This window comes from Hetaerina americana, unplaced genomic scaffold (assembly GCF_022747635.1).
Source record: "Hetaerina americana unplaced genomic scaffold, ioHetAmer1.1.p SCAF_13, whole genome shotgun sequence".
Taxonomy (NCBI): Eukaryota; Metazoa; Arthropoda; class Insecta; order Odonata; family Calopterygidae; genus Hetaerina; species Hetaerina americana.
In genome coordinates, this window is record NW_027286403.1 from 5,296,061 (window position 1) to 5,309,790 (window position 13,730).

Genomic DNA, 13,730 nt, shown 5'->3' on the forward strand with positions numbered 1-13,730 from the left:
TATATATCTGTGTGTGTGTGTATATATACACATATACATACATTATATCTCTGTATATATATATGTGCATATATATGTATATATATATATATATATATATATATATATATATATATATATATATATATATATATATATCTGTGTGTGTGTGTGTGTATATATACATATACATACATTATATATATGTATATATATGTGCATATATATGTATATACAGATGCACGGCCTCTATACACGTTCAAGATAACTATGAAGCCCTGGGCACGTGGTATCCATATAAATTCATGAGAACTACAAAGTTCTGGGTGTGCGATATACATAAGGTGCGTGTTATCGATGGGAAAATACGGTAATTTGTATTATTGTGAACATTATCCCTTACTTATCTGAGTTACTTTCACATTGTATTTTATTTTAAATATGCATCTATGGTGATGAAAATTAGGCATATGTTTGTAATAAAAAATGTTATTATTATCAACATTACAGGTTACTCAGGTGAAAGCGCCAATGAAAATAATCAATTTACAAAATATGACTGAAAGCTGTTATGGAGTATGGAGTAGCAGTTTGAATGAGCAAGCATTCCTACAGAATGAATCATCAATAAGGAGTGCCACATTGATTTATAACATTATTATTTCTTTTCTATTTATTTTTCTACATTTTTGAATGCATCATGATATAATTCTATTTAATGTAACTGTGAATGAGGCTGTCTGTATTGCTTTAATGTGTTTTGTTGATACTCTTGTTATCATAAGGCAAAGAGAACTCTGGAGTAATGCAAATTATCTTAGTCATCACAAGAACTTGACTATAGATATAGGTACATGCAAAACTCAATATTTTTGGTCTTTAATTAATGCAAGTGTGTTGATCTAATGAAGAACTTTTTAATATTCTTCCTGTTGTTAATTATAACACATTACATTTCTTGTTTCCAAAGTTTATTAAACATCTAACTGCAGAAAACTGCAGGCCAGAATGCCTACCCCTTTAGCAATGTAAATGAAAATAGACACATATATTAAACTTATTGATAAAGAGGGTTATTACTGTTTGCAATTGAAATACCTGATGATCATCTAATTCTCATGGGAGCGTCTGAGCTTTAACAATTACATTAAGCTTGAGAAAAAGATTATAGCAAGGGTTGAGAGCTCACACTGGTTCACAATCATGGCTCTTAGGCTGGTCCTTGAAAACTTTGAATGATTCACAGTGATTTCTATTAGTACCCATCAAGTTTTAAATAATTTAAATTCACCACCATGGCCGCAAATATTAATTGTAAAGCATTCTTAGGTAGGTACCTACTAATATATTGTTTTGTGCATCAAATATTTACTGATTGTCCATGCATAAAGTTGTAATTACTAGTCGTGCTAAATATTAATTTGAATCCAGACACCATTATTGTTGAATCATTCCTTCCTGCTAACTCTTTCAGTAGCTTCATTAGTGAAACCTGTATAAATATTATTTCAATTTCCAGATGTTCAAAACAAAAATGAAGATTTACTCACAACTTATTATTAAAATTTGGTGTTTGGCAGTGTTAAAAATCGAATTTAAGTCCCAGATAGTTATTTTTATGTTCATTAATGGCTCCTATGCTAATTAACTGATAGACCTCATGTATTGAAAATCTCTCTCAAAACCAAAAAGTTTTCTTGAAACCTACCTACTTTATGTAAAAAATATTTATATTAAAATTTGTGAAACTATTGTAACACAATAGTGAAACACAACAAAGATTTTCTGGTTGTTCAATTATTTATCTTTAAATTTAAGGCTGACACAAATGTATAACAAGCATGAAGTTTTCTGTATGCAACTTTTTCATCAACAAATGAGACCAATGTTATAATAAAATATCCAAAAGATAATAAAAAGTTGATTTATTTTATATTTTTAAGCTCATAAGATTATCAGCCTGAGAATTCAACCTCTGTAGTGCAAATTTGGTATCAATGCTAAATAAAGTTTTCCCAAAAGCAGCTGCTCATTTGCAATGTTGAAAAATTACACTCCTTTAAAAAAATCCATAAATCATGTATTTGGTTTGCCATAATTCACCTCATTTATATCTATGGTCGGTTCTGAGTGTCAACTCCTGTACTAACAAAGTTTTCATTGTGGAACAAGCTTCTCTGGTGTCATCAGGCATACTTTGTCTTTTTTCATCATTTTCTATCAAAACAACCCAATTTTTTGTGCTCATAGATAACAGGCTAGGACTGATAGCAAGATTTGAATTACCATTAATGGGACCCATACTACATACCCATACATAATTACCATATGTACATGGGACATTTGTGGGCATGGGTGTTTTTTTCTCTTTAATTACATCAACCCCTGTCTTTTACCTCAGATAAGGGCAATTCAGGGGGGTCCTATAGTAGCAATATGCTCCCATTCACATCTATAGTTACATCTCCTGGCAATTTATAAAAGTTTATGTTTTCCATTAATTAATATTTAATGCATTGTAATGTGCAAACAGCTAAAATTAGAAGAATGGTCAAATATGAGCCACGCGGCATCAAAATTGGGTCTTGAAAGTACTTCCAAGTTTTCCAACCATAATAATATTCCCATGAAGCACTCACTTATTACAGAATAGTGAGTTGTACCTTGAGCATAAAGAATCAGTTCCATTCCCATGACGATTCAATAAATTTGTTGGATATGCTAGACAAAACTGCACGTAGATATTCCTTTGACAGAAAATTTTAATTTTCTTCTTAAATTATTTTTTTCAATAACCCATTATGGTTTCTGGTTTGTAACTCACTTTTCATGTGGCAGGAGGAAGATGAATCTTCTGAACAAAATGAGATTCCCAGCCCAAGTCCATAAATCAGGAAGCAATTTCCGGAAAACTCAGATGGGAGAGTCTATCATGACAATCCAGAGAGGCCATCCAAAGCTCTTTCTCTCTGAGATATTGGGTGTTTTGACAGTGACTTGTCAATTCTCTATGAATTAGTGAGCCATGTAATGGACCTGTGATTAATTTCTGCATTTTAGCAGTTATTAAATGAGGAATAATAACTCACAATGCAGCAAAAGAATGTTACATTTTTCATATGTATTTTCTGCTTCGATTAACAATTACCCTACCTTACCTGTTACAAGGTTACAATATTTTGGGGTTGTACCTATCTAAAGATTTTTTTTAATGCATGTTGAATTTCCTTTTCATATAAACACTAATTAGAAAAATGTAGAAATAATCAGATAATTAGTCGAATATGAGTAAGATGGGCATTGCTAATTGTTTCAAACAAACATAATATGTAGAGTGCAAACAAGCAAAATTAAAGCCAATGTAGATGAAGTATGCACTTCTACTTTGTACATTTTTGTTCATCTATTAAACCCACACTCCAACGCAAACATCTTATTTGCAAATGGATAACTCTGTGCATGCATCAAAAATAAACTTGTTCATCTGGGTAAAATTGATACAGGTAGATTTTGGCTTGAAATATTTTAATAAGTATCAACCAAAATCCTTCCTATGGTGAGGTAGAGTTGAAGGCAAACACTTAACACGTTTGTAACACTATCTTATATTCTTTCATTTGCTAGTAAATAATTGTTTTTGTATTATTACTGTGCTGATATTAATTGCTCTTTATATTATGCATTCCCACCATCCAGGATGTCCTCCTATCCTTGACACCATTCTTCTAAAAACTCACTTCTTTCCTCCCTTTGTGATCACCCCTGCGATGCAGTTGCTGCAATAACTTCAGCCTCATCCCAGGCATAAGCCTTGAATTAGTTGCCCCTAATCTGTATATCTCCACATAACTCGCCATCAAAATGCTGGGGGCTAGAATTCACACCAGGTTAGGCCTACTGACAACTTGCCTTTTATAATGTATGTTACACTCAATAAAATACTCGAATATTGAAACTTGTAACCATATTTATACAGAATATATGGTTTCACCTATTTATTTCCAGTACCTTAGAAGTAACTATGAAAACTACCCAGCCACTTTTAGTGTGCTAAGTGAAGCTAAAAAAAATCAATATCTCAAAATTCTCATATTTTACGATAAAGGTATGGTTACTGGCAAATCCTATGCCCAATAAATCAAAGATTAATTTCTTTTAGCAACTGGAACCACTGTAGGAAAGATTTTAATTCTTCAACCAGCTGAATAGAATCTCGTGGCAGGTTGCTTATTGCCGTTCATTCAAATTTTTTCCTCTGAAACAGTTCAGCATTTTTCAAAATGTCTTTTTTCAACTTACCTAATCATGCCAGGAACCATGCATGGCATTACGATATTACTCATACCTCCCAACAGCACAGCCATTCAGCACACCGGAAAACATCCATTGACAGAAATACCAGATAACATTGCACCTTATGGCTGAAGAACCAATCAAGGGTTGATATAACTAGCCATTCAGGATATTGAGCACCCAGTATCTATAGAGGGGCCTATACTGCTCATTATAAAAACATAAGGCTTTAAAACTCTATCGACCTCAAAGTAGAAAAGCTTCTCACCAAGAGATTTCCATGTTTCATTTTTTTCCAATTCTACAGTCGATGAGATGTAAAAAAATGAATTCATTGTTTGAATTGTTCAATCATTCTCAGATGGCAATAATGATTGTCATAATGATTCTGGATGACACTATTAGATTAATTAATTATAGTTATTATGCAAGTTGTAATTCAATGAGGAAGATATGCCATAATTAGTTGCCTCCAATGTATGCGAATGGAAGTATCTACCACCATTAATGAAAAATTATAAACTAGAGGACAATAAGAACTTCCTGGATAGCCACATTAAGAGAAATGGAGGCAGTTAGCCATTCTTAATTTTACCCTTTGCTACAATTATCAGAAAATTCATCATTATCACACCTATGTGCTGTACCGGTAGGGTGCCAACACACATCACTTGTGTATTAGGCCAGAAAAAGATTTAGAAGTACCATGAAATCCATTCAGATCATAGTTTTTTAAATAATGATAATTCCATAATTAAACAAATGCAGTGCACACCCATGTATATAAGAATAAATACAGATGCACAACACCCTCTCAGGAAAACTTATGTGGAAATCCTTTATGACAGGAAGCCTATATCTTCAGGTGACTACATAGGATATATGAACTACACACTCGTATATATGCAAAAAACCATTGGAAAAGATGGGGAGGAAAGGGGGTGGAAGAAGGTAATACCCTTCAATGGCTTCTAAACTCCAGCTTTTCCAATAGTTTTCACATATATACATGGTTTATATTTCCTGTGTTGTCATCTAGCTACGAAACAAGGTCTTGAACAATGAAGATTCATGTGGATGCTGCACAGAACTCCTACCCAAATACATGTAGAGATAATTTTCAAAATATAAATTGGCTCTAATATTCAACCTCATTGGTACTAATTATTCAGTGAAATAATAACAGCAATCAACCCAAACGTTGGTTTGACAGGTGAGGGTAGAGCTCAACCAGTTGACAGTGTATGAAATTCACACATCAGGGTTTCGGGGCAGATACTTTCCCAGGAAATTCTGGTACAAAAAAAAATCACACAGCTTGGGTGTAGCCGAGGGTATTGAACCCGGGCCCTTGGGCCAGGACTCGGCGCTGTAGGTGCTACACTATCAACCCCTAGTAATAAGTTTTTATTGTTTGCTGAATGGGCTCAACTGAACACCACAATTTAATTCTTTATAGAAATATTAAAAAACAAAAGTCATAATACGAACAATGCATCACAAAAATATAAGCAGAGAATTTATAGAGAAATATACGACATCTCCATGATCACCATTACACTAACCAAGTGGCACCAACATTGTTGTCCAATTACCTACCTGAAGTCTTCCTTAGGATTCTCTGAAATCAAATTCTGGAATGGAAAATGAGCTACACACACAACTTAAGGTTAATTCACTGCTGCTCAAGTCGATTAAAAAAGAATGAGACCAATGCCCTTACTAGCATTTGATTTGGGAGTACTTAACTTTCATTTAGGTATAATTACTACCATAGTAACAGATTAGTCATGTTACATATTGCATGAAACATGCCTTTACTACACTGCTGGGATCCCTCCATTAAATCTCCTACTTCACTCTCATAAGGAAACTGCTTTTATCAGCACCAACATATTGCCTCTCAATAACACTTTACGGAAGTGGCTTCCAAATAGGAAATACAACGTACGATTAATCATTCCGTTATACTTCAAAACATGTATAGCCCAAGGGGCTCAAAACTTTAATTTCTGGATGAAGTCATCAAAGAAGTTAGAAAATAGTTGTTCTAGGGGCTCTAGTTTCCTAGGTTGGAAGAAAACTGAAAATGTTGCACAGAATAAATTCCAGCATAAATCAAGGATATGCCTGGATATTGTTAGAAATTGAATATGTTATACTGAATCAAGTTTAAGGTAGTTAACAGCCATCACTGGGTTAATAAACCTGCAAATAAAATTTGTACACACATCATGCACATACACTCATCCATTTCATTAGCTATTCACCATTTTCAAAACTTCCCTTATGGGTGCTTCCTGGAAACAGGACCCCATGATAAATTATGCATGTACGCAACACTGATTTCCAAGTATTTTGCAAGATAAGTTAAATTTACAGGGTGGTCAGCAATTAATGATTTCTGATTCCAGATTTTTTAATACAAATTCAGTTTTTATGAGAAAATCTTTTTTTAAAGCTGTGCTATCATGTTATTACCTCATATCCTCACTGTAATCCAGCAGACCCTGCTAAATTTACTTGAGCTAATATTTTAGCGGTTTCCCATATACATTCATGGGTTGATAATTCTTGCTTATGGCAGATAGATTACCTCATTGGGGGGGGGGACATGAAACACTAAGTAATGCTATAGTGTTACACATGAAAACAAAACTAAGCTATCAGATATGTAATTTAATTTTTAACCTACATCTACTGACCATCCTAAAGCCAATATGATACTTACACATGCACATTCACACACATTTGGACTCCGATAAGTTCTAGTTGATATCAAAATCACTAATACCATTGGTTCAGTCATCTCTTTGGCTTTTATTGTCAGTACTTCATAGACTAGGCATTAAAACACTTCAAAACAAATGTCTTGAAATTGAAAGTTACATAAAAAACATCACCCCTTCATATTTTTTGGGCTATTAACAACAGACCACAGCTAAAGAAGATATTAATTGTCGCAGAACTACTACTTCAAGGTTTATTCATCCCTGAGACATTGGTTTTCAGCATTTGAAACAACCATACTCATCAGAAATGTAGGTAGTTATAAATCAGGTAGCACATAAGTATTTCAAATCATGAAGATATTCGATCTCTAAAAAATAAAACCCGGCCCAATGAAGCTTGATGGACCCCAAATGCTCAAATTATACCCAAAAATTTATTAAACATGGAAATATGATAAAAGTAATGGGCTTTGCATTAGGAACAATAAATGCATGCTCTTTTTTCTAACCAGCCCAACCATTTGCAAGTAATTTATGATTTGAATACTATAATTATTTCATTTTGGGGAACCATATCATCATAATTCAAAGGCAACATGGTTTCCCATACAATCAATGGCGTACTACATGATTCATTCAAAATCAAATGCAAGAAATTTCATATCTTAAGAAAATCAGCCTCACAATTTGGCACCAACATACTGTACTTTCCAATAGGTACAATACTGATTGCTGAAAAGCTAGAAAAACCTCATTATGAAATGATGGGGCAATTTTATGTATCAAAATTTTACTTGATTAAACATACCTTCGTTTTTACAGAAGAAATTTATAATAGGTCCACAGTTTGATACAAAATGTACAAAATATCAATGAGTAAGAAACAATCTGTGCCTTTAGGCACCTGTACAATGAAGTGAACACTCCACATTTACCTCACCACAGAAATATTATTTAACAAATAAAAAGTTAATCAAACAGCAATTAATTTTGTAAACATAATTCATAGAATTCCACTCAGATTCAATATAAACTAACCACAAAGAATATACTGGAGCCCTCTGCAAAACCTTAGACAAACAAAAATTAATGTCTTGAGTTGCAAGCACATTTTAAAAAAGTGATGATACTTATAACCCCTATGTGTGAAAACACCAGAAGTAAATGACTACAGTACTGTCACCAAATAGCATCTTCTATGATTATTATGATTTAGATGGAAGAAAAAGTTGTGCCATAATGAATATCATTATACATTTAACATTGACATCTCTTTCAGCACTCCCAATCACAAAAAATAGATAAAACTATGCACTTCTTCATAGTGGATTTTATTAATGTGGTTGAGTGGGCCTGTTTAACATTACATTACATTTATTCTTGCATATATTAAACGAAGTGAAGCCTGGCCATCATCATATATCTACCACACCAAACAATACTAATACCACAAACCAATGGCATTTACAGTCAATTGCATATAAACATGCTGTATTTCACATTCACAGTTATTCAAAATGCAATAATGAAAGACTTAAAAAAGCATGGTGATCCACACTAGTTATTTGTACTAAAGTGCAGCTTGAATGGTGATACCTCTGGTAAAATGACAGCATTAGCCACTGACTAGATGTTAACTGAGGTAACACAAACTTCTATTAGTTTTATTAACCATTTCACTCTTCACAAAATTATGATAGTTTATAGGTAAACATGATTAATAAAACTCTCATTCCAACTGTAGCAGACATTCTTGAAAAGGAACCAATAATTTAGTTATGCAAAAATAGTTTAAAATAAAAAAATTGGAAAAGTCAGTACTTGGTTGTTACTCATTAAGACCAATATCCCTACAACATGGCTTTGGGGCAAATGCCCATGTGCTATCACGAAAATGGAACTGTGTAAACAGGCTTTGTCCCAGATTTGCCATCTATTGCAGAAACCTCTGTTTTATGTTCAATTTGGCACCTTGATTGAGCCCCAAAATGCACACTTAACCATAACAAATATCGTTACACCAGTCATTAATCATCCTATATTTACAGACTGAATGTAATATAAAGCTAAGAGTCCACTTTTAATTAATATACAACTCATCAATCTCTAGGTTGATTATGACAGTTAAATTACACCACAATCCATAACTCGTAAAAGGCATTTGAACACTTCATCATCAACAAATTATTTGTCAGGCCATTGAAGTAAGACAGTATTTCACCTAAATACAAAATTTAGTTGTAAAAGAAAAGTGAGATTAAGAGGTAAAGCTGACAAAACATCAGCCTGAAATTTACAAGTACACCTTGCAATTAGAGTGAAATGAGCATAACATCAGATGTTTCATTTATAACTAAATGATAAATCAGCCAGTTGTGCTCCAGACAATAAAAATTCTAATTACACCATTTCAGGTCACAATCAGAATTTGTGGTATTATAATAATAGCTCCTGTCACTATCTTACATGCATGCAAAAATGTTCATAAATGTTTGCATATTTAAAATCATTTTCCAATGAGAGTTAAAACTGCAAGAGTAAATTTTGAATGCTATGAAACATTTTTTTAGCTGGGAAAGTCTTTTTCCAACACTATAGCTGTATTTCCATAGGCTACTTAGGAATCATGACATTTCTGTTGAATATATGGAAAACATCCAAGATAACAATAAATAATACTCAACCAACCACAATGCAAAAACCAAAGATTCACAAGCAATCGTTAAACATGAGTAAGACAAATTCCATGTGAATGAAACTTAAAGAGATAATTTAGTGATAATACAGCTCTTTAGTCCAATATTATTATTACCTTTTCCCAACCAAATCCACACTAGGTGGTAAAAACCAAATTCTTTTACCAAAGCAAACTTGTGGCTTAAATTGGCAGTTTAGAGCAGCATATAGGTACTGCGCAGTGCACAACACAGAAGGATCATCACAATTTTAAAGTACACTTAACAAGCACACTATTCTTAACAATGTCGATCCCCACTATCTTTTTTTTGTGATGTGCAATTTGGTGCATGGTTTTCCAGAATGCCCTTTTTTACTCAATTTCTCCCCCTTAAAAACACGCGCTTTCTTTGGCTCCGGTGACCCATTGCAGCAAGGACAGCCCTTTTTAACATGACCCCTAAGGGAAGACCTGCGCAATGACGCCTTCATTAACTCTGAAGCATTTGGACACTCTGATTGGAGATTTAATTCTCCATCTTTACCAAGTACTAGAGATTTTGACAACCCTAAATGTCCTACAGAAATATTCTGCTCAATGCTTGTCTTAGAGGAATTCTCACTGGAGGGTTCAGATGACACAGATGACTCACTTTCCAACAAAGGCCTATCCATGCAAGTAAAATGTTTGCTTCCAGTCGGCATAGCAGAAACATTCTCCAGTTCAAGTGCATATCTAGAACATGTGATAGAATCTTTGCCTTTCCATTTCTTCAAACAAACTCTAGGATACAAGTCAATCTTATCAAGAATCTTTTTGGCATTCTTCTCCATGACATGTTTCCTCAAAGATTTTCCCAATGAGTTCCTTTTCTGAGTATTTTTCTCTTCATCACTTTCAATACCATTAACTGGCGGAAGTATTGCATTGTCATCTTCAATCCCTTCTATGACAGGATCATCCATGTTATCCTTAGGTAGCTTAGATGTTGCACCAAGGGGTAATAGGTTACTAAAACTGTGATTGGCAGTTGTCTCCTGGAAATCTGGGATAGATTTGCCGTCATCATCATCCTCAGGGCTGGTTGATGGACTTTGAGTCTCCTTCATCATTCCGTACGTCCTACCACACTTGGAACTCTCACTTGTACTCTCTTTTTCGACAGAATTAGATGACTCCCAACTATCACAAGTATCACGCGAGTCTCCCTGATCACAAAGATAATTTATAAACCGGCAAACTCTTGAGCGCTTAGATCCTCGGCGGCAATACTCTTTTCCATAAGTCTGGCACTTCTTTCCATATGTTATATTAAACTTTTGAGCTGCAGTTGGAGCAGGTGAAATTTCATGGGTTTGTGAACTGGGTGAATTGGGGGATGCAGCAGTGTCATCTTGGGGGGATGAGTATGTCATGTCAGATGAGAATGTGGGCGTAGTGGTGTGTATGGCTCCTTCAGCAGGATGTTGGGACAGACTGTCTTCCCCGGATGAACTAGAAAAAGTTACATTTACATTTGACTGAGGGAGGGACTTAGAGCCATTTAAAGAACCTTTACCTAAATCACCTACATTTCCCCTGGCCGACCGCTGAAGAATGGGGTTCCTCTTTTCATCCTCCTTTGTCACTTTTCGATATTCTAATGTACCATGATGATTACGCACTGACATCCATTTCTTCTTATCTCCCCTATGCCTTAACAAATACTTTCTTGGCTTAGGAGGAGTAGGCTTCTCCTTACGTACCACAGTTTTGCTTCCTGGCAAAGTTAATGTTTTGGAACATCCTGCACTTTCATGAACTCCCTCTGCACTTGAAGATGAGTCCACAGACCGAAAGTCTGAGCTAGAAAATGGCTCAGAGGAATCAATATTTTGAGCACATGATGTGTCCGGCATAGTTTGGTCATATGTTGGCGAAGGATTAGGGTCAAGCAAAAGGTCTGCCTCGGGAAAGAGATCACTCGTACTGGGTTCATCAACACCTAAATCTTCACACTCTTCTGATAAACTTTTTTGCAACCTTAACTCTTTTTCTAATTCCAATCTTGTTTGCCTAAACTCCCTTTCAATGGCATCAGGAACTCTATTTATTTTCTCCACACGCTGCTTCTTTTCCGGTTTTTTTGCTGTAGGGTAAGTGCTATACTCCAAAACATCATCACTAAAAAGCCTTCTCTTTGTTACCGAATGGGTAGCTTCAATTGAGGGGGTGAAGTTGGGTCGACAACTATCATCTGACTCGCCTTCCTTAAGCTCATCAGGAAGTGAGTCAGTTATACGAGGTAAATTGAGACAAGCTTCAGACTCAACATGGGTCCTTAACAATGCTGAGTCCACAGGCACAGCTTTCCCTTGGCTAACACTCACTCGTTTCACCACAGGCACATATCTCCATGGTGAATCACTCGTCTTGCCATCCCCTTGAGCTCTTTTTACTGGGAAGCAATATTCTGAACTGTTTGTTGCTGTAAGAGTTCTCGCTAATTTTCTTTCCTCATCCTCAGAGCTTCGCTCTTCACAAGACTTATTCTCTGGGGAAATACTCTTACTTGATTCATTACAAGGAACCAATTCTTTGGGGATTTCAGAGGGCACACTGACATCCATAACCAAACTCTTGCCTACATCAATGGCATTCTCCAAAGAACTGTTGTCATTAATGGATTTCGACTGATTTGGAGGTAGTTTTTCCTTCTCGGTACTAACAACACCCTTCTCTTGTGGAAGAGACTCATGCAGCATTGGCCCTTCCAGAGGAAAGTCTGGTTTCTTCTTTTCCCGGTTGAAGGATGATGAACTCCCAGGGCTGTGATGAAGATGAATTCTTTCCTGACTGTCTTTCGCCAAATAAGGAGTGCCCTGCTGACCTGAAAGTTTAATGAAAAATAATGTTAACAAAAATTTAAAGAGACGTCTTTTTTTATGATCTTCACGATCAATTTTTTTCAAAAACTAATTTAAAACTTGAAAAACCCACACTAGGAAAACTTGTGGGTATGACCACAAAATTAATATTATTTAATAACTTCCATGATATAATGACAAAACCCTTCATCAAAAATATCAGTACTCCTCCCTTATTTTATGCTAAAGAACTTATTTTTTAGTATTAGGACCATAAAAACCTGATGATTTCAACACAGGTGAACTACTCATGATATGTGCCCTCAACATAAATACATCGGATACAAACTTAACAATTCAAATTCACTAAAATAGCATTCAGAACAAAGGACATCAAAATCACATGCACACACAAAATGTGTGAATCAAAATGAAATTATTACATTTATCACCTCAGAATCATAACAACACCCATCCTTAAATTGAATAAAACAAACAATAAGACTACATTCGCACAGGCATGTAAGTGCTCATAACTCAAAGAGTTGTAGCAGTCATTCCAAAAATATATTTTCATTGACTGATAAAAATGAAAAAGCAAGCGTGTAAACAAGAATTGTAATTAACAATTCCACACTTTTTACATATCTAATTCATGCAATCAAAATTTAAGATTTGAATTTCTGAAACACCTTAATTTATGCTGAGAAAGTCCATGAGCATAATTACTATACACATTACTGTATTACTGTATACCTCAGGCTAAATTTTAAACCACTGAATGGATTTAATAAGTAGGCACAAGTTTTCCATACATAATATTACATTACAGGAATATAGTTTTTTTGAACTTCATCTCTCAAGACATTATTCACCTAAGTACTTTTGTAATTTTTTGGGTGATAAAAAATGATAATGATTACGTGTTTACTATTTCTATCTAAATGAATTCATAAATCTTATTTCTAGTCCTAACCAGAAATTTAATTAGAAAGGGCAGCTTACTAGTGCACTAGATTGGATGATTGTACCAGGAATTAGAAGATTTACCCACAGAGTTATTAAATTAAAAATCATCGGTTTTAAACTCATTATCTATTCCTCTGCTAACTTGCCTAGCTATCTCCTCACAAACGTTACCTGAAAGGACATATGTTTCAAATCAGCTACTTTGCAGAAATTTCAATGCTTGTACATTAAATT

General features: G+C 34.6%; 1 protein-coding gene across 3 annotated transcripts in view; it reads right to left on the reverse strand.

Annotated features, from left to right (window-relative positions):
• Window positions 1–7,089: 7,089 nt before the first annotated feature.
• The window catches only part of LOC139686058 (platelet binding protein GspB-like), a 70,333-nt gene continuing 63,692 nt past the window's right edge, over window positions 7,090–13,730 (reverse strand). For all 3 annotated transcript variants that reach the window (XM_071583168.1, XM_071583165.1, XM_071583167.1), the window contains one exon: window positions 7,090–12,550. In XM_071583168.1, the coding sequence (XP_071439269.1) occupies window positions 9,999–12,550 (2,552 nt within the window). In that variant the 3' untranslated portion in view covers window positions 7,090–9,998. The remainder of the gene's footprint in view (window positions 12,551–13,730) is intronic.